At 37.1% G+C, this 27,971-nt stretch overlaps 2 protein-coding genes and 2 long non-coding RNA genes across 10 annotated transcripts in view; 2 read left to right on the forward strand and 2 right to left on the reverse strand.

Annotated features, from left to right (window-relative positions):
* The window catches only part of LOC148274959 (cofilin/actin-depolymerizing factor homolog), a 31,550-nt gene extending 25,112 nt beyond the window's left edge, over window positions 1–6,438 (forward strand). For all 3 annotated transcript variants that reach the window (XM_088236377.1, XM_088236374.1, XM_088236376.1), the window contains exons 2-3: window positions 2,259–2,449; window positions 5,416–6,438. In XM_088236377.1, the coding sequence (XP_088092503.1) occupies window positions 2,259–2,449; window positions 5,416–5,668 (444 nt within the window). In that variant the 3' untranslated portion in view covers window positions 5,669–6,438. The remainder of the gene's footprint in view (window positions 1–2,258; window positions 2,450–5,415) is intronic.
* An 8,291-nt stretch (window positions 6,439–14,729) lies between these two features.
* On the reverse strand, window positions 14,730–20,264 carry LOC148274961 (uncharacterized). The gene is made up of 2 exons (XR_015824154.1): window positions 19,155–20,264; window positions 14,730–15,224 (listed from the first exon to the last, which is right to left on the reverse strand). It is a non-coding gene; the product is annotated as an uncharacterized LOC148274961 (long non-coding RNA).
* On the forward strand, window positions 14,730–27,084 carry LOC148274960 (uncharacterized). 2 transcript variants are annotated; one of them, XR_015824152.1, is made up of 3 exons: window positions 14,730–15,126; window positions 25,621–25,942; window positions 26,260–27,084. It is a non-coding gene; the product is annotated as an uncharacterized LOC148274960 (long non-coding RNA). The 2 variants fall into 2 exon arrangements; XR_015824153.1 differs by having other exon boundaries at window positions 14,751–15,126; window positions 25,630–25,942.
* The window catches only part of LOC148274962 (uncharacterized), a 48,825-nt gene continuing 43,109 nt past the window's right edge, over window positions 22,256–27,971 (reverse strand). For 3 of the 4 annotated variants that reach the window (XM_088236367.1, XM_088236370.1, XM_088236369.1), the window contains exons 22-24: window positions 26,832–26,991; window positions 26,329–26,522; window positions 25,430–25,839 (exon numbers count right to left, since the gene is read on the reverse strand). In XM_088236367.1, coding sequence (XP_088092493.1) covers window positions 25,576–25,839; window positions 26,329–26,522; window positions 26,832–26,991 — 618 coding nt within the window. In that variant the 3' untranslated portion in view covers window positions 25,430–25,575. Of the gene's footprint in view, window positions 24,437–25,429; window positions 25,840–26,328; window positions 26,523–26,831; window positions 26,992–27,971 lie in introns of those variants that run through there. The other variant, XM_088236368.1, reaches the window with a different exon arrangement.

Here is a 27,971-nt window from a genome sequence, read left to right on the forward strand (position 1 = left end):
GCGCAAGAAGACATATTGGCACATTGAAATATTTTTTTAGAGCGAATAATTTTTTTAAAAATTAAATATCAAAAAAAGCTGATATAAAAATAAATTTAATAAAAAACGACTTTTTGGAAAAATTTTATTAGGATTTTTTTAAAAGCCTACCACGAGGAATGTTCCTCTGAAGTTTCGCAGTCTGGCCCTGAAACACCGTGTATATAGATGACTCCCAAGGGAGTGAAATCCAGTCTTTTGTCTACAAACATTTGGACAAACTCGTAATTTTGACATATTTATTTGACAAATTGTAGTCTGCATTACTTTACGGACTGTTGAACCCATTACGTAATCCAGACTGTAAATATAAGTTAGAAGTTGATGAATAGAACGCAGATAGCTGCTAAACTGCCGATATGTACAGAAAAATAGATCCGTATTATGCGCAGAAGCCGTATTCATAAAGCGAATTGCCCTATTAATGGGTGAATTCTGACTTGCATTTGTGCGGCTTCTGGGTGTGTAAAACTGCGTGCGATCTTGCTCTGGGATAATTATTGGGAACATGCGAACTGATCTCTTTCAGAATATTTGGATTATAAATACCTCCAGAAATCAGCTTATAGAAATGTTCCCAAGATTTTTTTGCCGTGATATGTAAGTCGTTGAAATCTCAGACATATGAGTGGTATAATAAAGTTGATGTCCCGAGCTCACCAGTTTTCTACTCGTATAGGGGTCGTGTTTTCAAAACTACTTATACTGTTACATTTATTGTTGTAAAAGGCACTATCTGGCTCAGTATCAGGCATAGGCTTTAACATAAAATTGTTTTAATGTAACATCTGTAAAAGCTCTGTTACTGTGCGCACACAGACATCATTATCTACCTATCATAACTCATTACACAAATACAAGAGTTACTAGATACTCTCCACCCTGATGCTGCGAAAACAATTAAAAATCAATACAACCTTCGGTCAAAGGATTGGCCCACCGGTTAAAGTGCACAATCTTCTTCCATTATCCATAAGGATAATTATAAGTACTCTATATATAAAATTGCTGTTAAGAAATGGATAGTGGAGGTGGGTTGCGCACGGATCGATGAGTGGATCAAGCCAAATAGGTAAAAATTTGTGTTCTGTTTATGAAATTTGGTCTACAGGTCTATATATAAATCCGTTATGTTGTTTATGATTATTTTAATTTATATTGCTTATTATGTTAATGATAATTAGATTAATTACGTTTTTATTTTATTTTATTACTATGTTAAATTTGTTAAATAACTAATGTAAGCCATGTTTCATTATACTTTTTGTAAAATGTTTCCCTCGTCACTGGACACCGCAGTGAGGGAACATTATTCTGTATAAAAAAAAAGAATACAAACAATGTAAGAGTATAAATAAATAAAAAGAAGAAACATTCACAAACATCACTTCGCAATATTTTAAATAATTCCACTTCGCCTGTTTATCTGAGAGAGCTCTTCCAACCTCAATTACAACATATACTATCTCTTCGTTCTAGTAACCAGAGAACCCTTTTAATACCCTTTAACGGCTCTAATTTTCTTGCCTCCTCTTTTGCAATAGTATCTGCTCGTTTATGGAATAATCTACCCACTAATGTTAGAGACCCCACGCCTTCTTTATTTACATTTAAATCAAGATGGAAATCATCATCATTCCCTTTCCGCATCTAATGGTGCATAGGACATTATATTGGTACACCAATTGCAGCGTATCTTGATAATTTTTGTTACATGAAGGTAAGACTTAAGGTAAGTCTTACGCTTCAGGTACCAGCCCAGGGAATATGAAAATATTATAGTGTAAAAACACCCTTTTAAATAAATATTTCGTATCAACCATGTCGGGAATCGAAACCGAGACCTCTTGCATGGTAGGCAAACGCGCTGACCATAATTGAATTGAAGATTGAAATGTCACTATATTAATGTTTAAGTTGTTCCTTTCTCCTCCTTCTTTCCTTCCCATCTCTTCACCTCTCTTATTAGTAAAGTGCTAATTATTGTTTTTAATTTTGTATAATGTTATAAAATTCCTTAGAATATGTCCATGTACTTGTAATTTTCTCAATCGGAACGGTTTGGATAGGCAGGAATAAATTGCTCTAAGGCAATATGCCCGCCCTTATATGGATATATATATATATGTATATATAAAGTGTTAAAATAAAATAAATAATAGGCACTTGTGCCATATGGTAAACAAATAAATTATAATAATGACAAATTGCGGTTTTAGGCGTCTGGCGTGACAGTGTCGGACATCTGCAAGACAACGTACGAGGAGATCAAGAAGGACAAGAAGCACCGCTACGTCGTGTTCTACATCCGCGACGAGAAGCAGATCGACGTGGAGGTCGTCGGCGAGCGCAACGCCGAGTACGACCAGTTCCTCGAGGACCTCCAGAAGGGCGGCACCGGAGAATGCAGGTAACCTCGGACAGCAAGTCCCCTTTTACGCCTATACGCTTCTCCCAGCGATGCTCCCATCTCTTCGACCCATCCGAATCGTAGTTAGCGTCTTTCCTTGTAAAATAGTCGTTTGCGAAGGTGATCACCTCGTCATTAGGTGAGAATCTCTGTTCTCTGGGCGCAACTTTTACCTTAGGGAACCAAAAAAGTAGGTCTGGTGAGTAAGCAGTTCCAACCGTAATTTGTGGAATTTCGCCATGGCAACCGCTGAGGTGTGAGGAGGGGCATTGTCTTGGTGAAACAATTTTTTTTTCTTTTTCAAATGTGGGCGCTTTTCCGTGATTTCTGTCTTCAACTTATCAATTTATGATGCGTAGTATGCTCCCGTAATAGTTTTCCCCTTTTTAGGTATTCAACGAAGATAACGCCATGACTATCCCAGAAAACAGTCGCCATCAGTTTTTCAGCCGATGGAACGGTTGCGCTTTTTTTGGGGCCGATACCCCCTTCGCAGTCCGATTTTTGTTTTTGGAGTAGCTCGGTGAATCCAAGTTTCACCTACCGTAATGAATCGGCGCCAAAAGTCAGATTTTTTGCTCCAACAGAGCGGTACAAATGTCCATTCGGACGCGTTTTTGGTCCTGAGTGAGCAAACGCGGCACCCAGCGCGCGGTCAGCTTTCTGATGCCTAAATCTTGTTTTAATTTATTTTTTTATTATTTTATTTCATTTTAAAGCCAACAGACATTCATAAGATACAATTATACTATAAATACATATCATTAAGTCCAATTAGAGGCTTCCACATAATATTGTTATTGTAAATGTTGTCACATAAATATTATACATTACATAAAATAACTTATCATACAAAACTTATAATATTACTAGAAATGTAAATGTAATACATATTATTCAAAATATATCTACTTTTGAATATTGGTCACACAGTTGCACATTATAATATATAATGCAACTATAGTTGACCGTACAGTGTACATTTATAATGTGCCTACATACAGAACTGCACATAACCTGCATAATATAGGCTGCTGATTCAAGGCGCAACATCATAACTTTAATTATTTTTGGAAATTTCACTTTTAAAGGAAGTTATAGATATGTTATTAATATGTTATAATAATGAAACAAACTCGTTCTCTGGACATGTTCATAGTCTCTGCTCTCTTTCTAACCTTAATCCGACGACTGTCCAGCACCATTTGGTGAACTTGGATGATGTTATTTTCAGTGGTTGCAGATTTTGGCCGCCCCAAACGGTCATTGTCCACGTCCACGTTTAAATTCAGCTGCCCAAAATTTTACTGTGGTATACGATGGAGCAGAGTACACAGTGTCCAACTCATCTTTTATTTGCGTAAGGCGTATTGCCTTTCAAAAATAAATATTCAATAACAGCTCGATACTAAATTTTTTCCATTTTTACAAAACACTTATTGATACTCACTCAAATGACTGTCAAATAATAACCGCGCGTCCAAAACAGCCGAAATTCGTATGGGGACCTTTCAGCTCATGCGCAAACACATTCCCCAATTTTCCTCGACAAGTGCTGCCATCTTCATGTTGAGTTCGGAAACATTTCAGACAACTCTTGTATATACATATAATATATTTGTATTTATTTAATTTAGTTTGTAAACTTATTTTTAAATATTTAACTTTTTGTTCAGTGGTTTTTTTTTTAAGAATCTGTTAATAGCTTATCAAGCTAATGAAAAAAAAACAAACAATTTTTATATATCGTATTATCAGGGCTATGATTTTTTAAAGTTTTGTATTTCTGAAACAACTCCGCGTGTGCCGTCAGAGGTTCTCTTCCCCTTATTCTCAATCAGTTCTGGCCATTGGTCCATTGAAGACGAGCAAACCAATAATCTTCCATAGCTCCCCTATCATTGTTTGATTCATATGAACCAGTGACTTCGTTCTAAGTAGTTCATTTTTTATTATTTTTTTGTACATTTTTAGGAAACTTTGCCGTACAATTTAATGCTCCAAATTTTACCGCGCGCAAGAAAACATTTTTGTATCCAATTTCCCATAGGACTGAAGTTCCTCATTGTATGTTGGTAGGCTTATTGCCAAACGGCAATTTCTTCCAACCAACCAATAAAATAAAAGTTTAATTTGTATTATTCAGTTAACAAAATATCTGTCAATATGTTAAAATATCAAGCCATAATCGGCAGAACAACTTAAGCGACAAACAGTAAATTGTGCGGGAGGTTTTTTTCATTTTTGTTCCATATATATATTTTTTTAATAATTCGGTAAATGGGACTTGTAATAGTTGGTTACTGCCAATACTGAAATAACAGCCAAATTGTTTAAATACCTTCCGCTCGTATGATAATGGCGGTAACGCTGCTTTGCCTGTAACTCTGACAGTGGTGCGAGCTAGCGTAGCTGCCTACATTGTCGTCGGTTAGGTTTCAAAATAACATGGCAACATTTTTTTATTTTTTTTAAGAGTGGAATGATGCGGAGTAATACATAGAAAACTATAATTGGCCTATAATTTTGGTTTATTTGTAAATATTGTATTTCTGTTTTGTTATAATGGCCGTTGTTTTCTTTTAATAAATATCCTTAAATATGGCAGGTGAATTTTATAGTGCTATGATGATTTTAACACTTGTGCAGGGGGCAATAAGGGACACTTTTCCTTAAAAAAACGCAATTGGTCAAAAATGAAGCTTGCATTGTTCTGACGATTATGGCTCGATATAATAACTGTTTATTTTTTATGTGCTGCTTTATTTTTTTAATAATTTAATAACTAAATAGTTTTGACAAAAAAAACACGCCTTCTTCAGGGCTAATTACAAACTATTAGGTTTTTTGAGTTCCAGTCGGCCTCACCTTAGCGAAACAATCCCGTTCACTTCTCGTTCCATACTTGTGGAAATCCTTCATTGTCCCTTAATTCTCGCAATAACGAGGCAAACGTTTGTTTCCAGATACGGATTATTTGACTTCGAGTACATGCACCAATGCCAGGGCACGTCGGAGAGTTCCAAGAAGCAGAAACTGTTCCTCATGTCCTGGTGCCCCGACACTGCCAAGGTCAAGAAGAAGATGTTGTACTCCAGCTCGTTCGACGCGCTCAAGAAGTCCCTGGTCGGCGTACAGAAGTACATCCAAGCCACCGACCTATCGGAGGCGTCCCAGGATGCCGTGGAGGAGAAGCTGCGTGCCACTGATCGCCAGTAGCTCGCCTCCAACACTTAACACACCCAACTCTGTTCTTACACGATGGATACACTGCAAGAAATACGAAAACACCAGTTTCAGCCCCTAAAAACCAATCCACGGGACACCGACAAATAAATCGAAACAAGTTTTTTTATTATTTTTTTATAATGGAGATCAGCTAATTTACAAACCATCGCACGCTGTTTAGATGTGACGCGACGAATTCCTGTTTTCCGGGCCTAGTTCCGTGAGAGGCGACTTGAACATCCATAGCTAGATCTTCCCGCCGAGTCCATGTCCCCGGTTATTGACTGGAGGATAAACGCTGTCCGAATTGGTGGTCTCTTCAAAATGAGCGCCGTATAGCATCACTCTCACCCGAGGTGCGCGTGAGCTTCTCGTCGTCCTCACCGCAGACGACACTAGAATTGATCACTCTCGAGGCAACAAATCCCCCAGTTGAAGTACCGCCGTACGTTGATTTCTGTGATTGTTTCATTTCCCAAGTTTCAAATAACTCGTTTTGATTTGCGAAAATCCCGTCTTTATTTTTCACCGTGTAATAGCAGAATCCCGTGTAACACTGTTTGTAACTGTCCCGGTACGACATTGCACTAAGTAAGACTACTCCCATTTTTAAACAAAACCATTTGCAGTAAGCTGAAATTTCTCGCAAGAGTTGGTCTGTTGTCGAATGCTCAAACGTGCGCCCGAACGGGCCCACGAACATTACATGTACAGCGAATTTGTATTTTATGAAATAATAACCTCTGCAAACACATACAAAACTGCTGTTTTTTATACAATCTACACTACGTACTGTCGGGTCATATTGTCTCCACGCCTAGAGATTAATTTTAGTATTCTAAGTATTTGTCTTGATACTGTATACCTACGACCAAATAATACTTATAGCAATTTGGCGGCACCAACATGCGATGTCTAGTATTTTACGTAATGTTAAGACCTTCATTTCTTATAAAATAATTTATATATACTTTATAATAAAAAAAAGTATAGTGCTTATCTTTTTTTCATACATCTCTCGTACATATTTATTGGATTACGCCCGAGCAAAAAGTGATAATGGTGAGTATTACTAAATTGATGCAGATGTCCCCCATCCGTGATGCTTTTTACGCTGGTCTATCAAAGGTAATAAATAATCAGTACTCGACGCCTGCTACAGCCGTCAGTTCAAAAGACGGGTATATCCTACGCCAAACTGAAGTAACTATATGGTAGGAGATATTGTGCCATTATCCACAGCGATGGTTTGGACATGTAGAGCGAATGGCAGCGAAAGAATGGCTAAAAGGATCTACGATGCGAATATTGATAGATGCAGAAAACTAGGAATACCGAGAAAGACAGAGCACGATCGAGCCCATCAGTGTATGAATGTAGAGTCTTGGCCACACTCACACCACGGAGTCTGAACAACATTAATTTTGAACAAGTGACTTTCAGCGCAGCAGTGTCCAATTCTTAACCTGCAAATGTTGGATACCAATATTTTAGACAATTTTGCAGGGTTGAGAAGGGATATGATTTTGCAAGCTTCTATAGTAGGAACCCTTAGTTTTGCTGCTTTCAGTTCATTGGACATCCCAATAATGTCTAGCCTGGTTCATTAATAGAAGAGACAAGTCTGAAATCTGCGAATGGAAGAAGAAAGGAGGTAATCTGCTTGTCAAAGCCTCTCTTGCTAGTTCGTCGACCCGCTCGTTTCCCCTGATACCCGAGTGGGCTGGAATCCAAGGTATATTCACGTCTATTGGAGTCTCTCAGTCTCCATAAAATAGATCTAATAGAACATAACAGTTCGCTTTGATATAATAATATGATAAGTAAGTTAATAAAATCAAAAAAAATCTGCGCATTTGTCGATCTGCAAAAAGCATTTGATAGAGTTGACAGAGAAAAATTATGGAAGGTGTTATCGGAGTATGGAGTGAGCAGAAATCTGACACGGGCTATTGCTTCTCTGTATAAAGACAGCACATCATGTGTTAGGGTAAATGGATCATACACATCGTGGTTCGACATTCATAAAGGAGTCGAACGGGGATGTGTGATGTCACTATGGCTGCTTAATGTAGATGGGGAGGAGTCATGGGTGTGCATAGTCGCTCAATAAAAATTGCACAGAAAAGTATAATTAAGATCATGTACTAAAAACATAGACTATTTCCTAGTAATGAACTATACGTAGAGAGTGGACTCCTTAGTTTTAGAAAATTATATTTATTTCAGTGCCTGAAATATGTTCACATATGGAATTATTTAGCAATAATTTAAATCAGATTAGCAATAGATTTGATAGTGTACTGTCAGTTCCAGGATGCAGAACTAAGTTCGCACAGAGGCACACTCCTTACATGTTGGTCTAAGATCCTTCAGTCTTCTACCTAAGGAATTACAAAACATATCACTGATACCGTTCAAAGTAGGTTTGAGGTCTTGGATTAGCATGAAGGAACAGATACACCCTTTTAAAAATAAAATGCATACTGCAAATAAATCCTGTTTTTCTAAAATCAGCATCATGTTTTACTTTTATGGTCATCATGGTTGTGTCATACCATGTTTATATGCTATAAACTTAAAAATCATTAAAAAGTCTTTGTCTCTGAAAATAGGGCACACACGGGCATATTATGTGTTGTTGAAATTTTTTTTTTTTTAATATATTATAAAATACATTACTAACTGCCTTAGAACGGGGAAGCTATCCCTAGTTAAGCTGTTTAGATGACTCACCATCAAAAATAACAAAACATGTATGTATACTTTAAATTGCCGTATTATGATTTAGATCTTCCTCCTCAAGCTGACATTCGCACATGGCAGAGTGGACAGCATGGACATGGATTCTGAACAGGTGAGAACCATTACAACAGTGCCCATTGCGCATTCTCCATAAAGAAGATGTCACAAATTTGTTCAAAACCACTTTGGTAAACCAAGGTTTTCTGTTATATTTGGTTTCAATTGGAAAAGTTGTCTTTCCTTGGCTTGGGGGGAGGCTACCCAACATTCTTGCCATGTGCGAAGTTACCGAAGTTAGAATACCATCCCCGGGCTCGTATTCTGAACGGAATTACACGTGAAGAGATAGCTCTGTTAGCGCGTATTTAGTATAGGTAAGCAAATATGTGTTAAAAATGCATTTTTTATGTTCGCTTTTGCGTTCAGAATACCACTCCTGGACTGCTACTCCAAACGCTCTCGTGGTTGTAGAAAAAGCTTTTACCATCACCATCATCATTCCCTTTCCGCACCTAATGGTGCATAGGGCACTGCATTGTTACACAAATCGCAGTGTATCTTGATCATTTTTTGTTACATGAAGGTAAGATGATCAGTCTTAAGCTTCAGGCACCAGTCCAGGGACTATGAAATATCCTGGTGTGAAAACGCCCTTTTAAATAAATATTTCATACTAACCATGTCGGGAAATCGAACCAAGACTTCTCGCATGGTAGGCAAACGCTCTGACCATTACGAAGCTTTTATAGCGCGTATTTACATGCTAAATACGCGCTATAAAGTATTTTCTACGGCCGCGAGAGCATTCGGAATAGCAGCGCCGGTATGTCAAAAGTTGGAATAATCTGGGCGCGTACATAAAAAGATGTATTAATGTTGAGGAAGCGAGGTTTGTATGAATGACCCAAGAATATGGTCTGGTCTGTAAAATACTCTGCTTACCCCTATCGATAAATGTTTGGATTTTATTTTGTTATTTTTACATAAATTTGTAAGTTTTTAAAATACAAATATTATTTTAAAGGCCATCGGTTTAGCGATTAATGTTTTTTTAAAAACATGGGTCGATATTCATTGTTAATTTTATTGTATTTTTAAAAGAAAGGTTTTTGGAACGAAATATTATTGAACTTACATAGTAAAAAGGGAGGGTCTGATGTCTTGCAGGGTACCCGCTGGCACAGCGCGGGTTTAAACTGTGCAACTCTGTTATAAGCTTAGACTTTACCCTGTCTGCGCAATCTATAAGTGCGAAAGCACTACAATTAATGATATGAATCATACACGTATAAAACATGTGAGTCGAGGTCCTGTAAAATTCCAAGACAAAAAGATTCGGGTAAATATTATTTAAATGGATTTATTACCCAAGGGCTTTATTGTTTCGGTAATCCTAGAACTCAAAATAACGTATGGGAAGGTTCGAATTGAAATATTCTCTGATATTGCTGCGTTATTTTCCAATAATGAATTAGGAAAATTGCTCATTGTACCGGTAATAAAGTTTTTATTTTATGAATATTTTGGACACGTATGTTTAGCCTAGTGTCAATATCAATTACAGTCAATTAAAAAAACGAATAATAATTTATTTGAACTTTTCAACATTATTTGGTTTCAAAGCGGTGTTGTATCGTTTATTAATATAATTTAAATAAATGCCTATCTGATCAAATCAGTTGTATTTTTTTATATACCTAATAACACCATCTACCAACATACAGTACTTGTTTTCCGGAAATCTTTTATAAAATATATGTGAGGCACGCACTTAAATTGGGGGATCCCGTTTACTAGATATTTTCTTCCAGCTTGTTTATGGTATACACAAAAGACAAAGTACTTGTCATAGATAGAACAGACATAAAATCAGGGATGCCACATTTATCAATTTCGCATCGAATCTCACGATGAGTACAAAAAATTCACGGTTTTTCCAAATGATGTAAATTGAATAAACCAAGTGTCAAATTATGTTGTCAGTTATATAAAAAAAACTTTCAGATGGACGCTATCAGCGTTTCGTAACCCCGTTTTCCGTTCACCAAAACTAAACAGATTTGGTCGTTTTTTTTTAGAAATAGTATCAGAATAAAATGTTCTGTTTCCAATCCATTTGTAACCAAACAGTAAACACATTTGTATACCGCACGTCCAAAGACGGCAGATAAAAGAAAGCTCTTTTTCGCGTTTTTTGATGTCCAAGCTCCCGTAAGAAACAATTTATCAAAAAAGCAAAACGATAGAGACACGCCAATAGTAAATATCTATTGTTAATGGTGTAAATGGTAAATCATTGTTCTAGTGACATAATCCAGGCAGAAAATACGGAATATATTTTTAAATTCATTATTTGGCGCAACCCTTTAACCGCAATCAATTTAATCTCATTTTTTGCAAGGTTTCATTTTCCATATTTTTAAAACAGAAATCCAAAAGGCATTCTTTTTACAAAATATACTATTACCTTTTTCGAAAAATGACGTGGTTTTAAAATTACCCAAGAGCTGGCATAAATTTGACTACCTTCGTGTCAGCAAGGGAGTAAACAACTCTTTAAGCACAATTTTTACTGTTTATATTCAACGCATTTGCTTATAATATAACTCAACCAACAAAATTATTGTTTGTTCAAAATTCATTCAATATTATGTACTAATTTTTAAATTATATTTTTGACATCGGTTCAAATTTTAAAATGTGTGAGAAGCGAAAGTCATATTTATGTTATTTTTATTGTTAACATTTAAATAATACCTACTTATTCTTATGATTTCAAGATTCTACATATGAAATAATAAAAGTGAATTTATCGTCGGTTAAACTTGGAGTTTTTCGTGGCATATGCCATATATATGGAAACAACAATATTTCGAATATCGTCTTTAACATGAAAGACCCTCCTCGCTTACTTTAAAATTTGTATATCACAAATCTGCTCATCACTTTAACGTCGGTTTGACATATTGAGATATTATCATGGGTGGACTGCCAATTTTTTAACAAGGGGCTCGCGGGGGGACGTGGTTCGGAAGGGGGTTCGTGGGATTACTGGATTTTATTCTAACTATCCAAAACACTAATACATAATAATTAAAAATACTTAATACGCACATCAAATGATGAAATATAGATATGACATTTTTTTTTATGGTAGAAAATTATTTAATTCAACAAATCAAATATTGAATATAAGGTTTAAATGAGTTTCAAGAGTGAAGTGTTCCAAGATTGGCGCGAAAATTTCATGTTTCATAATACATTTAAACCATCCACTGAAATTGCATTTTTGTACTGATTTGATCTGAGAATATTGGTTTCTTTTAATTTAACAAGGGGCTCGCCTTCCAAGTCAAATTTAACAAGGGGCTCACGTGCGCCTTTCCGAGTTCCCTGCAGCCCACCCCTGGATATTATGATTATTATTTTTAAATAATGTACATTTTTAGAAAAACAATACATGAACTAATCAAAATAAGGTTTTTAATATAATTAATACAGAAGTTGTTGTTTCGGACGCTTATTATATTTATAAAATAAAGTAAATAACTTGAATTAAACGTAGCTAGAATCCCCGGTATTTGTACAACTGAGTGCTGGGCTCCCAATAAAAATATATAATTCGCTGTCGAGCCTGGCCTCAGTTATACCGGGGCAAAATAAATCCCGAGAAAACTCATTTTCACTTGAAAATAATATAAATATATGTATGTATGTAAATAAAGCCCTGAATGCCCTATTTCGACGGCGGAGGGCGGCGAGCAGTGGCCCTCACCGTATTATGTTTGTTATGTTGCGCGCGTCACGGCTGCCAGCAAAATAGCCCGTACAATCATTAGGCACCCGTATTTACGTGACCTGCGGCCGGTGACATGCGGCGAGTGGAGGGGGTAAGCCACCCCACCAACTCCAAGCTGGCCGGCGCAGGTGGTACGGATGGCTCGCGGAGCCCGACGCGCACCGCTTTATAAGGCGTGTATTTCGCCACAATAAATCAATTAAGACTAAAAAAAAATCCCGCCGCGTATAAACTTGCTGACGTCATACTCATCCCGAAACCCGGGAAGGACCCACTCGAAGCAATAAATCATAGACCAATTAGCTTACTCCCTTGTCTCTCAAAAGTATTGGAAAAAGTTATCCTCTTCCGGTTGGAGGAAATAGTCTCGGAAAAATCGATTATTCCGGACACGCAGCACGGGTTTAGAAATAATCACTCTACACTGCACCAATTACTTCGCGTAGTCGAACAAATAATAAGAGGATACAACCAACGTCACCACATCGCGGTTCTATCCATTGATGTCAGCAAGGCCTTCGATAGAGTATGGCACACCGGTCTGCTATACAAAATGGACAAGCAAGGCATTCCCCTAGCTATGACCCAACTGATAGCTAACTTCTTATCAGAACGCAGTTTCCAGATAAAATTAAATTCACACCACTCAAACGAGCGCTCTATTAGAGCAGGAGTCCCTCAAGGCTCAATACTGGGTCCGATATTATATAACATGTATTCTTTACCGTTGTTATTATTTACCGTTGACTTACGTTAGCGAAATGTAATGTCTGTATTGCTTTATCAATGTTTTAATTTAAGTTTGTAAGTGAAAATTGTTGATGAAAGTTCATTGTTATTTATTTTAGAAATAAATGTTGTAATTAATTTATATCACGGATCTAATATCAAAAAATTGCATTGAATATGTATGGTACGTATTTTATACCACCATGCTTCCATAAAATTTAATTGATTTCTTAAATTGTTTTCTTTAATTTTTGTACTGAAGCTATTGTGTATAGAATACATAAAAGTCTGACAGGGTTTTTAATTTCAGGTGTCTGAACACCTAACAATTTTTGGCTTCAAACTTTAAGATTTTCTCTCGAAAGAATCTGCCACCCCTGCATACGGTCTGATTCAGATCAGAACCCGGAACCATAGACTGAAGCTCCGAACTCCGAATTCCGAACATTCAAAGTTCGAGTAGATATCTGTAGTCTGTGTCCTTCCCCTAGCAATTCGTAGTGGCGTCACCCCAGCCCTTAGTAACACCTGACATCTAGTGGTCGATTATGTAAGCTTAGACCCCGGCGCCGAATTCGAATTCTTTGGCGTCATGGGTCGTAACACAATACATAAAAAATATAACACTTCTGGATGAACTTGCCAAAAAAGAGTCAGGCTCTTGTGTTAAAGTGTTTTTCATATGTGTATATTCGTCCTAACTCAACGCAGGGCTTATCTTCCATGGAGTTGGGATTTGTGTCTGAATAAATTTTACATAAATGTTTGCAGCCCGAACAGCATTTAACAAAATGAAAAATCTTTGTGACGATAATATAAACCTTAAGCTGAGACAAAGAATGGTCACATGTTATATATGGCCTGTCTTACTGTACGCTGTAGAGGTGTGGACTCTTGAAGTTAATATTATTAACCGCCTTGAAGCATTTGAAATGTGGATCCACCGTAGAATGTTAAGAATATCTTGGACCGATATGATAACCAACAATGAAGTATTACGTAGAGCCAATACTAATAGAGAACTATTCACCACTGTTAAGCTCCGTAAGATTTCATATTTTGGCCATGTGTTGAGAGGTGATAAATATGCCATACTTCAGCTTGTCACGAAGGGGAAGATCGAGGGACGTAGAGGGGTCGGAAGAAAACAGCTTTCCTGGCTTCGAAGCATCCGAGCATGGACCGGGACTAGAACTGTGGAAGAGCTGTTTCACACTGCTCAGGATAGAGAAGCTTTTTCCCAAGTGGTCGTCAACGTCGGGGGAACCCGATATGACACGTGAAGAAGAAGAAATAAATTTTAGAAAATATTTTGAAATAAAAAAAATGTATTTTTAAGAATGTCGCTAACTTTTTCACGTAATATAGTTATTGCACGATCATTAAAACTTTATATTACAATGTTTTATTCTCGTCACTACAAGTAGGCGCTGGGGTCGTTTGGTCCCCCCTTCTGATGATGTGTAATTTTTGAATGCTTATAGTCCCTTATATATAGCTCGATTAAAATGACAGCTGTCGAACTAATGACAGTGATGGGAAATTACTGATCATGTACCGATCAAATCGATTTTACCAGTTTTTTCACATAACATGAAACTCTGTTTCCGAAAATTGATATAAAAACGCAAAAACAAGCCTATTATAGTGTGTTTTAGACAATTATTAACCAAAAAATTACATTTTTATTTTTTTGTGAACATCAAATGAATCTTTTTTGTTTTTCTCTGTGGTTAGACTTGAGAATAATACGCCTGTCAAAGTGCTCTTTGTTTATTTAGTGTAATTGTGTCAATTGTTTGTGTTTATATGTATCAAGTTGTGTCAGATTAAGTAGTTTTGCTTCCTTTTTGTTTTCCAGTAATAAGTTCGGTTATTATCTGTGTTTTTATCTTTAAAATAGTTATTTTTGTTAGTTATGGGTTAGTTCTACCTGACCAAAACTTGCGACAATAATTTTATTTCCGTTTTTATTTAAAAAAAATATATTTTTTTAAAATTCTGTATTTGCGATCTTCTTTCCTGAAATATGGATGACGGGGAGAAGCCACCTGACCCGCCTGACGCAATAGAAACAATAAGTATAAGTTCACCTATACTACAGTCGTCAAAGGTCAGAAATAAACGTCTTCTTAAGACTGACTCAATTGAGGATACTCTTCCTCCTGCAAAGGCGGTGAGTGTTGATCCTGCTTCTTCTTCTGCTCATACTCAGGAAAATATCTCCCACTCTTCTTTCACCCATATTCCTCCTAATGTCTCCTCTCCAACGCACTCAACGCATATTAATATTTACTTAAATAAATCAGATGGACCTTTTATTGTCCATGTCCAGCAATGTGAGGGTGGACCGATCCACCCTATGGATTTTGGAAAGTTCTTGTTCAAAAAAAATTTTAAAAACATAGTCAACGGTTCTCTCAAGTCGGAAGGAAAATATAAGTTGTCACTCCAGTTTGTAAATGGGCCAAGTGCTAATTCATTTATGAAAAATATTTGCAGTGAAACCAATGCTACTTACAAAGCATTCATTCCGACATTCAACATTTGTAGGATGGGCCTCGTGCGAGGAATATCCACAAATGTTACAGATGATGAAATAATTGCTTCCATACGCCACTCAAACCCCAATATCGGAGCCATTCTTAAAATTAGACGTCTCAATTATAAAGACAAAACTACGGAGACACCAACATGGAAACCCTCTCAAACAATTGTTATTTCTTTTGAGGGACAATTTCTCCCCAGAAATATATATCTGTTTTATAGTTCTTTTCCGGTAGAAACATATTTCTACCCAACAATACAATGTTTTAACTGCTGCAAGTTTGGGCACACCAAATCAGCATGTCGATCCCCTCCTCAATGTTTTAAATGTGGAGGAAAACATACTCCTGATAATTGCTTATCAAGTGACATTAAGTGTCTAAACTGCAAAGGTGCCCATAAGGCAATCAGTTTGGAATGCCCTGAACTTTTACGCCAAAAATCTATTAAACACTCAATGGCTTCTGAAAATATATAATTTTTTCAAGCATCTAAGATGCACTCACAGATTAAAACCTCGTACGCAGAAATTACTGCCAAACCTGTTTTTTCAACCGCCCCTCCATCTCTTATTCGGTCAAACCCTCCTCTCCCACAAACTAAATTTACATTTAAATCCCCAAGAACACCAACAGTGCCAGGCTATAACCAACTAGAACATAACAAGTGCCTCCTATATCCCAATGGGGCGGAGTGGTCGCCAGCTTCAAATGGAGGTGCCCTACCAAATAAGTCTTCCGCACCCAAAAATTACAATACTGTTTCTGAAAAAGAAAAGTTGGAGAAAACTAACTGCTCTAATAACAACAATTTTCTCAAAACAATGATTACAATGTTGATAGAATTACTATCATCCCAAAACTCTCTACCGTCCAACGCTGCTCTTCTAATTTCTAACCTTCAATCGTTTATATCCGAAAATAGATTCTCATCCATCTAGAATGAATGCACTAGAAAACCTTTCTTCTCATAATAAAAACAATTTGAACATCCTCCAATGAAACAGCAGAAGTGCTGTAGCCAATAAAATAGAATTAATATATATCCTCAAAGAATATAATATAAAAATAGCTGCCATATCAGAAACATGGTTCTCTCCTGGTTTAAACTTCTCGATCCCTGGCTATTTCTGTATCAGAGAGGATCGTGAGGATGAAAGAGGAGGAGTGGCACTTTTTATTCACTCCTCGCTTTCATTTTCTAAAATTCCACTTCCTTCTCATTCTGATTTTCAAGTGGTAGCAGCATCAATTAATGGAATATCATTCGTATCAACTTATCTTCCACCTCGCTGTGACCTGGATATGCAATTTTGGAATGCGCTAATGCCTTTATTATCTAAACCTAATTTCTACATTCTCGGGGACTTCAACGCGCACTCTACATCATGGGGCTGTTCCTATACTGACAGATTTGGTAATTCAATAAATTCCTTAATCGACTCCTATGACCTCTGCATTTTAAATGATGGATCAGCTACTAGACTAGGCCTTCCTAATCAAAATCCTAGTGCGCTGGATTTGTCCCTTTGCTCTCCTCAAATTGCTATCTCTTCTTCATGGGCACCACTGAGTGACAGTCACTCGAGTAATCATTTCCCTATAATTATTTCATTATCTGCTAGTACTAAAAAAATAGCAATAAACTTAGAGAGTAAATACAACATTAGGAAAGGGAACTGGCTCGCCTTCTCCGAATATCTTGAAAAGAAAACCCCAAAACTACCTTCTGTCTCTGACTCCCGTGATGTCTGTGACACCTTTTCAGTATTACTGGACACTGTTTTGGCAGCAGCTGAAAACAGTGTCCCAGTGTCCAAACCCGGCAGAATTGCCCGTCATGCTCCATGGTTAGACGAGGAATGCACAGAAGTCATGAAGGAACGGAAAGACGCCATTAAAACTTATAAGAACAATTCAACGATGGAGAATTTTCTGAGAGTTAAGGAAATTCAGGCGAAAGCAAAAAAGTTTTTACGGAGCAAGAAGCACCAGGGATGGTATAACTTTTGTTCCTCATTGGGTCCTCACATTCCTTTAACAGAGGTGTGGGAGAAAATCAAAAGATATAGATCTGCTTTCACCATCTCGAAGGGCGCCAAACACTGAGTGGTTAGAAGTCTTCACAAATGAATTGGCCCCATCTTATGTCTCTAATGAAGACGAAGTGAAATTTTTAGAACCCAATTCACTAACCTCTCCAATGGCAACAACCCCCTGTCTAAGTACCCCATTCAAATTAGAAGAACTTAATATTGTTTTAAAGTCAGTATCTAACTCCGCCCCTGGGATGGATAAGATATCATATATCTTCTTTCAAAAATTTACTAAAATATTCCTTAAATACATCCTAGATTTTTATAACTGTATTTTTTCTAATGGATCCATCCCCAAGGCGTGGAAAGAGCAAAAAATCATCCCAATACTCAAACCAAATAACGGTGCAAACTATCGACCTATTGCATTATCATCGTGTTTTTTAAAAATTCTCGAGCATCTAGTGAGAAACCGGATTGAATGGTATGTTGAAAATAAACAAATTCTCCCTCTTTTACAGTTTGGTTTTAGGAAATCAAGATCCCGCTTGGACAACCTGAGTGCTTTAACTTCAGATATTCAAATTGCATTTTCTAGTCAGCAATATTTAACTGCCGCTTTTTTGGATATCGTCGGAGCCTACGATAATGTAAAGCTCCCTATTCTAAAAGATAAGTTATACCATATTAGATTACCATCAAACATAATCCGCCTTATTTTAAATTCTCTGATGGAAAGAACAATTTATGTCACCGGACTAGAACGTATAAATAAAAGAATAATCTGGAAAGGCCTTCCGCAGGGATCGGTTCTTAGTCCAATACTTTTCAGCATATATTGTTATGACCCGAAGAAGATAGTCCATCCTTATACATGTATCCTTCAATATGCTGATGATATTGTCCTCTATGTTAGAAACAAATGCTGTTTTAAATCCTCAGAGTCTTTGCAATTGGAATTAAAGATGTTTAACCAATGGCTAAACAGAAACAGTCTTGATCTTGCTCCTGAAAAAAGTTCTGTTATTTTCTTTACTAGAAAACATAAAGTACCGATAACGCAGTTTACCGTTGACTCAGTATCGATTCCGATCTCGAGTACCACTAAGTTTTTAGGCATGATTATCGACAGGAAACTCTCATGGAAAGCTCATATTGACTATGTAATTACAAAATGCGAGAAAAATCTAAACCCTCTACGAGCTATATCCAGAGTATGGTGGGGATCGCACCCTTCAACAATGAAAATATTTTACAACAACTTTATTCGAAGGATATTAGATTATGGGAGCTTTTTACTGGATCCTCTCCCTAAATATTTAAGTCTAAAACTAGAACGAGTCCAATCTAAATGTCTAAGACTAATAATAGGGTCAATGAAGTCTTCCCCTGTGAATTCCCTTGAAGTTGAAACAGTAGAAATGCCTCTAAATATTAGACGACAACTGCTTTCCGATAAATTTATAATAAAACGGCTACCACAAAAGGAAAATATTGTTATTGTTAAAATAACCTATCTAAACACCCTATACGACGAGAAAAGGTTTTGGAATAAAAATTCCAAGCCCCCTCTCTGCAAAAGCATTACTACTCTAGTCGAAATGAATATTCTCTTTCCCCACCACAATATCCTCCCATTCTTCAGAATCCCATATGACGCTATTATCCACACACCAATTTGTATGGAAAATATTGGTCTCCACAAAACAACATTTATGGCCCCAGAGGTTATTAATTTACAATTTACCAACCTGGCCAAAACCAAGTGGCCAAACCATTTATTTGTATACACAGATGGATCCAAAATACCATCTAATGACTTTAGTTCTGCCGCAATATACATCCCGAAACTGGCGATAGATCGCAAATTCAAACTCCCTAGTCCTTCCTCCGTCTTCTCAGCAGAATGTCTGGCTATACAAGAAGCTATTCATTTCTGTCTATCTCTCCCTCATACACATGTTGTAATATTTACAGACTCATTAAGTGCGGTCAAATCTATTTCCAACAACCTTTCTAAATCCGCAAGTGATGAGCTACTCTGTTCTATAAGACTTAACAGTTGGAAATTCAGTAGAACTGGCAGAGAGCTAATCATGGTCTGGATCCCATCGCATCTTGGTATTAGAGGTAATGAGATGGTAGATGAACTGGCAAAAGCGGCTGCGATAGACGGCTCGCGTCCTCTTGAGTATTGTGTGTGTGTTTCCGACATGTCCCCTCGAATTCAGAACGAGGCAAAACGACAATGGAAGACCCAGTGGGAGTTTACCTCCAAATGTAAGGGAACTCTCTATAAAGATATCCAAGAGAGCATACCAAGCTCTCCTTGGTTCCACACAAAAAAATTGTCTAAGAGATTAGTCTCAAACATTAGTAGACTACGAATCGGCCACTATTGCACTAATAGCCACCTTTTCAAAATTAATATTGTAGGAAGTCCATGGTGTGAATGTGGTTTGGACCATGAGACTCCAGACCATATATTCTTTGGCTGTCCAATAAGGGGCAAACATAATATGTACTCCTCCTTAAAAAAATATCCTTACCCTATTAACATAGCATCACTCCTCTCCATCCTTGATCCTGAAATTATCCACCATATAGGAAGCTTCCTCTCAAAAAATTAGATAAATTTTTAGTTTTTTTTTTAAAAATGTTTTTTGATTTTTATTCCTTTAAATAAATTTTACTCTTGGCAAAAATCACCTTAGGATGGATTAAAAAAAAAATTAATCTTTTTTTTATTCAATCAATTTAAATTGATCAATTTGTCCAATCTCTAACTTTTTGGCAAAATGATGTAACCTTGTAAGAACGTCGTTAATTATTGGGTTTATTTTAGTTTCAAAGCTGATTTTATATATTTATGTTGATTTATTTGTCAAGCATTGTTTTAAAAAAATAAATTAACACGCCAGATACGAATGATTTTTCGTTAGTCAATATAAATCATTCCTTAGACGTAACTATAAAGTTATGTTGTCACTTTTGCTGACAACTGTCATTCTAATCGAGCAATGTTTTAAGGACGATAGTGAGGGAAAGGTTAAAAGGGAGGTATTTATTGTTGCGGGTTATTCCAATTTATACTGCAATAATTTCCCCAAATATTTTATAGCACTCATGAAACCGTTAAAGGATTCATGTCAGAGATATAAAAGTGGAAACATTGACCACATTATTAAGTTCTCATTTCTGAGGTGGCGGTTCTTCGATGGCTCGCGTTGAAAGCTCAGCTCCACCCGGTCTCAGATCCGCACATTGCAAAATCAATTTTTATTTTTAGCCTTATCTCTTAAAACTCAAAATAAATAATTACTTTGCGCGCGGTGATGTTACATTGTGTCACCAGTCACCACTAGCAAGACAGAATATTCTAGAGTTCGGACAGCAGAAACAAGCGGGAGGTAACAATAAGAAAAACAATAGGTTTTACTTAATTATTTATTATCAATTATCGATTTTAGAAAAAAAAACAAAACATATTTACAAGGAATCACATTGATCTTTACAATACCACCAAACTAAAGAGCCAAAACATCTTCCATCTAATTAATAATAAAATAACAAATATTTTTCTTTCACAGAAATGGTTTTGTACAATGATAAATTTAATAAATTTCAAAATTAAAAAACTCAAAATACAGACGAGCCTCGGAGATATTGTAATGTCATTGTGTACTACGTTTTCATAAATTTAAAACAGATGAGACTTAAAATAAGTAAAAATTACTATCACACCATAGTAAAATGTACTAGTTATCAATAATACTAAAATTACATTTCACACATTCATTTGTACTAATTATTTCTTCCGACCAATTTCCATCGGGACTTAGTGGGTGATGTTATCTCACGAGCAAGACCTGCCGGAATGGTTTCAATACGAAAATGCACACAAAAAATTAGTAATTACGGCTATTTTGCGTAAAATCGGACCATCTTTGCATGCATATTTTTGGGGACAAACTTGAGGCTTGACACATTATGTTGACTGTAGTCACAAAGACATTGGCTATGAGAATATGGCCATGGCTTAAGTAAAACTGAAGTCACTACATGGTAGGAGGAGATATTGTGTCCCAGCGTGTAAGTCTAGAAAGGTTTACTTCAAACCATCTGTAAAAAGTGTCAGCAAATGTGTCACACCGTTGTGACAAAAATGTTTCGAGTTCGTCCAAATTTTTGCGGACAAGGACTGGTTTCTACCCCCCCCCTAGGGAGCTGTGAATATTAACATATTACAAAAGAGATTAAGGACATTTTAGAGCAGGGAATATAGAAGTCCAGGCATCCACAGGGCTTAAGACCTGTCATTGGCCGGTTTAAGTGGCCACTTTACACATTGTGTATCATTCACCATAATGCCTATATTTGAACATCTACGTTCCTTCGATTCTTTCATCTGTTGACATTCGTGAAGTTAAAGAGCTAAAACCTTTATTGTCGCGGGTGAGATTCGTCGGATTGAATTATTTCACCTACATACTAGGCAATGCCTGAAAATATTTTTCAAATTTTATACTTCTATACATCAACGGATGGAAGAATCGAAAGAATATAGATGTTCAAATACAGGCAGAATGGTGAATGTAACACAGTGTGTAAAGTGGCCACTTAAACTAGCCAATGACAGGTCATAAGCCTAGACTTCTATATTCCCTTCTCTAAAACGTTCTTCATCTCTGTTGTAATATGTTGAAAAATCATGTTCATAATTATTTGTCAAACTGAACGTTAATTCAACCAGTAAAATAAGTGACAAAGATTTAAAATGTAAGCTATTTTTATACATTTTTTGTACGATTTAAAGAAGTCTCGGGGTACAGTTGAATATTTGTATTATTAATATGTAAATACAGTTTTAATTAGTACTGGACCAGTTACGATAAATTAAATACCACCGCCATAGCAGATCGGTCGATGAACAGGCCGATCTACGGTAAAGGTATATCAGCCTCCGGGGGTCCCCGGTCGGATTCCCGGCAAGGTAGTCCCGGCTTCGCTGCAATATTTCCTAGTCTCCGGCTCCGGTACTTTTATTTGACAAATTATAAGAAATACGCCGCATCGGGTGTCGGCGATGCAGTGCCCGATAAGGAAATAATTATTACAAAGATCTATACGTAAACTTAAGGTGTATTAGCTCCAATGGTCGTCAAATGCAAGAAAAATCTTCGTAATATATTAACAGTGTCCGGGCGGAGGATGCACTGGAAACCTTAAAGTGAATAATACATAATTACTTATTACGTCTACCGCGTAACAAAGTTGGGAGGTCAGATATTACCAAGAGAAACGGCTACCATCTTGTCACACATTAAAGCTACAAGTGGAATTATGTTGAATCCAACGTAGTTATGCAGAAAGTCCACTATTTTGAAAAAATTAGATATCGGTGTTATCGGCTGCGGTATGGTCGATTCTATGTTCTGCTTATAAAAGCCAGACCGGTTTTATTTAAAAAAAAAAAAACTGTAATAATCGCCTACAGAAAATATTGTTGATAAAAATGGCATTTCTCAATTTTAAAAAAACACCCACAACACAAAAAATCTTACGGTACTTAAAAATCATTAAAACTGGTCAAATACATAATTAGATTCTTGTTTGTAATGTAGTAAAAAACTCATGCATTCATTGTTTATGAATATATTAAAAACATTCGAACTGTTGCGTAAGTTTGATTATTGTCTCTTCATAAAAGTGCTATTATCTCAGTTACACTTTTCTATGGCTGGCTGCTTTCTACATAACTACGTTAATTATTCTACCCACTGATTCCGCAGCTCTTTAAATTTATAAAGTTGGAAATGGAAAATGTGCCCATTTAAGTCAGCCAATGACAGTTCATAAGCCGTGTAAATGCGTAACACTTCAACGTTGCCTTCTCGAACGTCACATAAAATCTTAGAGTAATAACCTAATAGTCGCCCGTACGGAGAAAAGCCATTCTATGATTATTGGCAACGACGTAAGCTACAGATTGCAGCGATACAACAGGCCGTCGGTGCTCGGGTAGAGAATTGCAAGCGCAAACCGAGACCGCCCATTGCACATTTGTTGTTCAACTAAAAACCATAAGAAAACTTTGGAACGCTTTCGATCTATGCAATAGAGCTTTAGGCTTCTCTAGAGAATTATTACTCCGAGCATAAAATAATGTTATTCATTTGAGAATTTGCCAGATGAACTAACGTTCGATGATTTAAAATACATATTTCCATATCTGTCAAAACGATCAAGATACGCACGCCGCGATTGGCGTACCGATGCAGTGCCCTATGCACCACTAGGTGCAGAAAGGGAATGATGAAATTTTAAGAATGTCCAAATCCTCGAAGACGCGTACATACTGGGTTACTCGACTGACAGATATTTGGGCAGAGAGACCTAGAGGTCTGTAGCCTTATCCTGTAACTAATTTGTATCGTATGAGAGAGAACGAGAGCGAAATACAATTTTGATTGCGTTAAAGTGAGATGAACACATGACAATCAGACAGAATAAGCCTCCACGTCCATCAACACTGTAATATTACGGGTGAAATTGGACCACTTTTGCGATTACTGTTGTTACTTTTTTCTTGTGTGGGAAGAGCTTCCACTTTTTAGATTGCAAATTTGAAAAAAAAAAAGGATTACTTAAATGGTATTAAGGGGCGGTCCCTATGCAAGATTTGCCAAAATCAAACGATGGAAGGGTTGAAGAAGTATGGGTGTTTCAATGTAGAGAAGAATGTTGAAATAGGTGGCCGCTTCCATTCCCTCGAACATGGCAATTTCCACCCGTGTGGGACGGTGCAGTGGCGGTATCCGATGTCGCGGAGAACAGTTTATTTCTTGTCAGCGGTTTGTGAGGCGCCGGTATTGCCCATGGCTCCCATCGCTGTCGCGTAGCCCTGAAAATTACAACCGGTATTACTATTTTCATTGTTTGTTTTATTATATATATTTTATAAAATTCAACACACATATAATAAAATAAAATAGTCATTTGAATTGAGTTATAATTTCTTGGCTAGTGTTTATTTATCTATTAACAGACCTAGTTGATTCAAATAATGACAAACACAAATCTTTATAACAAAGAAAATTAAAGCTAGGCCAAAAAAAACCTAATAATTAGTATAGCGGACTAGCGGATACAATTTATTAAAAAAAGCCATCAAAATTTAAATATTTGGGTAAATTGTAAGAAAGCTAATATTTATTTTTATATTAAAAAAAAAATAACAACTCTTAATAAATCTGATTTTCAGTTAAGTAAACAGAATTTGTCGACCCCGTGATGTATGATTAAAATGACAGTTGTCAGAAAAACTGACGACATAACTTTGTAGTATCGCCCAAGGAGTGATTTATATTGACACACGAAAAATCATTCGTACTTGGTATGTTAATTATTTTTTTTTAAACAATGCTTGACATATAAATCAACATAAATATGTAAAATCAGCTTTAAAACTAAAAAAAAAAAAAATAAACCTAATTACGAACGTGGTTCTTACAAGGTTACATCATTTTGCAAAAAGGTTAAGAGATGGGACAAATTGATCAATGTAATTTGATAGAATAAAAAAAAATAATAATTTGACAATGTTCACGAAAAAAGTATAAATGTCTTTTTTTTGGTGAATAATTGTATTCAACACAATATAATAGGCTTGTTTTGCGTTTTTATATTAATTTCCAGAAACAGAGTTTCATGTTTGCATGACAAAAACTGATAAAATCGATTTGATCGGTACATGATCAGTAAATTTCCATCACTATTGACAAGAGTTTGACAGCTGTCATTTTAATCAAGCTAAATTTTAAGGACCATAGTGGTCAGCGCGTTTGCCTACCATGCGAGAGGTCTCAGGTTCGATTCCTGTAACGAAATATTGATTTAAAAAGATGTTTTTGCACTTAAATATTTCAATTTCTCTGAAGGTAAGATGGTCAGTCTCACGCTTCAGGTGAGAATGACCATATCTTACCTTTGTGTAACAAAAATGATCAAAATACGCTGCGATTAGTGCACCACTGTAGTGCCCTATGCGCCATTATGTGCGGAAGTGATTCTTAATGAAGTGATCAGCCCTTTCAGACCGGAGACACGGAATTCACATAAATAGTATATCCGTACCTGCTGGGCGTAAGCTTGGGCATACTGGGCCCACATCTGGTGCTGCTGCTGCTGGGCGGTCGCCTGCTGCTGCTGCTGGGCCCCGCCCCCGGGCGCCGCGGCCGCCGCCGTCGCTCCCGCTCCCGCCCCCGCCCCGGCCACCGCCTTAGCCGCGCCGGCCGCCTTGCCATGCTTGAAGAGAACGCTCGCAAATTTAAACTCGCCGGATGAGCCGATAATTTTTGCACATTATTTTAGCGAGGGAATCATATCGCACCCCCAGAAGTACACCGTGGTAAGTCTAAATTGGAATGATATATAAATGTATTTCAACAGAGAAGGAAAACATTACTGAGAAGGGAATATGGAAGTCTAGGCATTTACAGGGCTTATGACCTGTCATTGGCTGGTTTAAGTGGCCACTTTACACACTGCGTAACATTCACCATTCTGCCCATGTTTGAACATCCACATTTCCTCAACTCTTCCATCTATTGACTTTTGTGAAGTAAAGGAGCTGAAACCTTTATTATGTGGAATGATATAGTTTTGAATTCTCTATCTTTACTGGCTTTGCATGAATACATTGAACTTTAAAGTAATTTTTCTCAGCTTGACGCATTTAGAGTTACGGCGCTCTGGACGGGGGGTGCGATATAGAAAGCAGCGCTAGTAGGTTACCTGCGGCCACTGCTGGGAGTCCCAGTAGCCCTGCTGGGTGCCCCACTGGCCCCAGGCGCCGGGCTGCGTCCCCTGGCTCGCCCCCTGCGCGGCCCCCTGCCCGGCCGCCGCGGCCGCCTTGCCCCAGGTCTGCGCCCCCTGCCCGGTCTGGCCCCCCTGGCCCTGCCAGCCCCATTGGTTCCAGTTCCCCCAGCCTGGAAACACCGTATGAGGAGGGTTAAAAGGAAACACGCCACTGCCGATGACCGCTGTTTTGGGAAAACCAGCAGCGAAAACACTATTTATTTAAGTTCAATGTGCACCAGTTATTTGGACCCGCTGAGAGTCAAAACACGCTAAACATCGAAAAACCTGGCTATCCGCAAATCTGTTGCCAGTTGCCACAAAAACGCTATAATTTATTGGCTACTACAAACACGTGGTCACGTAAACCCGTGATGTAGCGAATAAATTCATTTTTCACGAACTTCCTCGCTGGCCAATATAAAGGGAGCAGGGTCTACCTTGCTGCTGGTGGCCCCAGGCCTGCTGCTGTTGCTGCTGCTGCTGTCCCCAGGCCTGCTGCTGTTGCGGCTGCTGCTGTTGCTGCTGCTGCCCCCAGCCCTGCTGCTGGTTCCAGTTCTGTTGCTGCGGCCACGTGCTACCCTGCCCCCCACCCTGGTTCTGCAAAAAAATATTTTTGTTAAAAAAAATTTGAACTAATTGATAGATAAAATAAATAAAACAAGCTTCTTTCTCGAGGTTTACTTTCTTTCCTATTTTATTTTATCAGTATGCTGCCTATGAAACAAATAAACAAAGTCTTTTTTTCTTGAAAGGATCAGACAGGAGTGGACTAAAAGAAAAATGGTTTATTTGGTTAATTATTATATTTTTCTTATTATGAATCACTTTTTTAATTTCTAAGATTTCCAAGTTGTCTTATTTTATTTTCAACATTTCCAGTGTTGTTTGAAGTTATGATTATTGTCTATCAGATGATTTGCGAAAACAGAAAAATGATTATTATTTAGGCACCTGAAGTGTTCTTTTACTCGAATATTAAAGTTACATTTAGTTTTTCCAATGTAGATTGAATCGCAATCATTACAATTAAATTGGTATATGCCAGATTTATTATACTTATGGACTTAGTGATTATCAAAACAATGTTTCTATAATATTAGTTGTGTAGAATGCTTAGTGTTTGATGGTAAGGAATTAGGTAATTGTTTAGAAAAATTGTCAGTAAACATCACCATAAAGGTAGTAATATAAAATTTACATTTAATAGATATTTCACAAGAGATGGGGAACTTTTTTGAAAGGTGAATATAGAAATCTGGGCATCACCAGTCTTATTACCTGTCGTCGATCGGTTAAATGATTACATCACGCACTGTGTAGCATGATTTATTTGGCAATTTAATAAAGATGCATTCTAAATTAATGTAAAATTGTTAACAACAGTTTTCAAAGTTCCTTCAATGTTTATATCAGGGGGCGTGCGGTGAGGTTTTGGATTAGGGAAGCAGTTGTATCAACTTGATAAGAGGTAGTATATAGAGCCTAGAATATGCGGATATTTCCAAATAGTTTGTCGACGCGTTGTCTGTGTAAAACAGAAGATTTTGTCAATTTATTAATTTAATAGCTGGTCTTAC

This window comes from Micrasema longulum, unplaced genomic scaffold (genome assembly GCF_059751315.1).
Source record: "Micrasema longulum isolate JH-2025_06_02 unplaced genomic scaffold, ASM5975131v1 h1tg001544l, whole genome shotgun sequence".
Classification (NCBI taxonomy): domain Eukaryota; kingdom Metazoa; phylum Arthropoda; class Insecta; order Trichoptera; family Brachycentridae; genus Micrasema; species Micrasema longulum.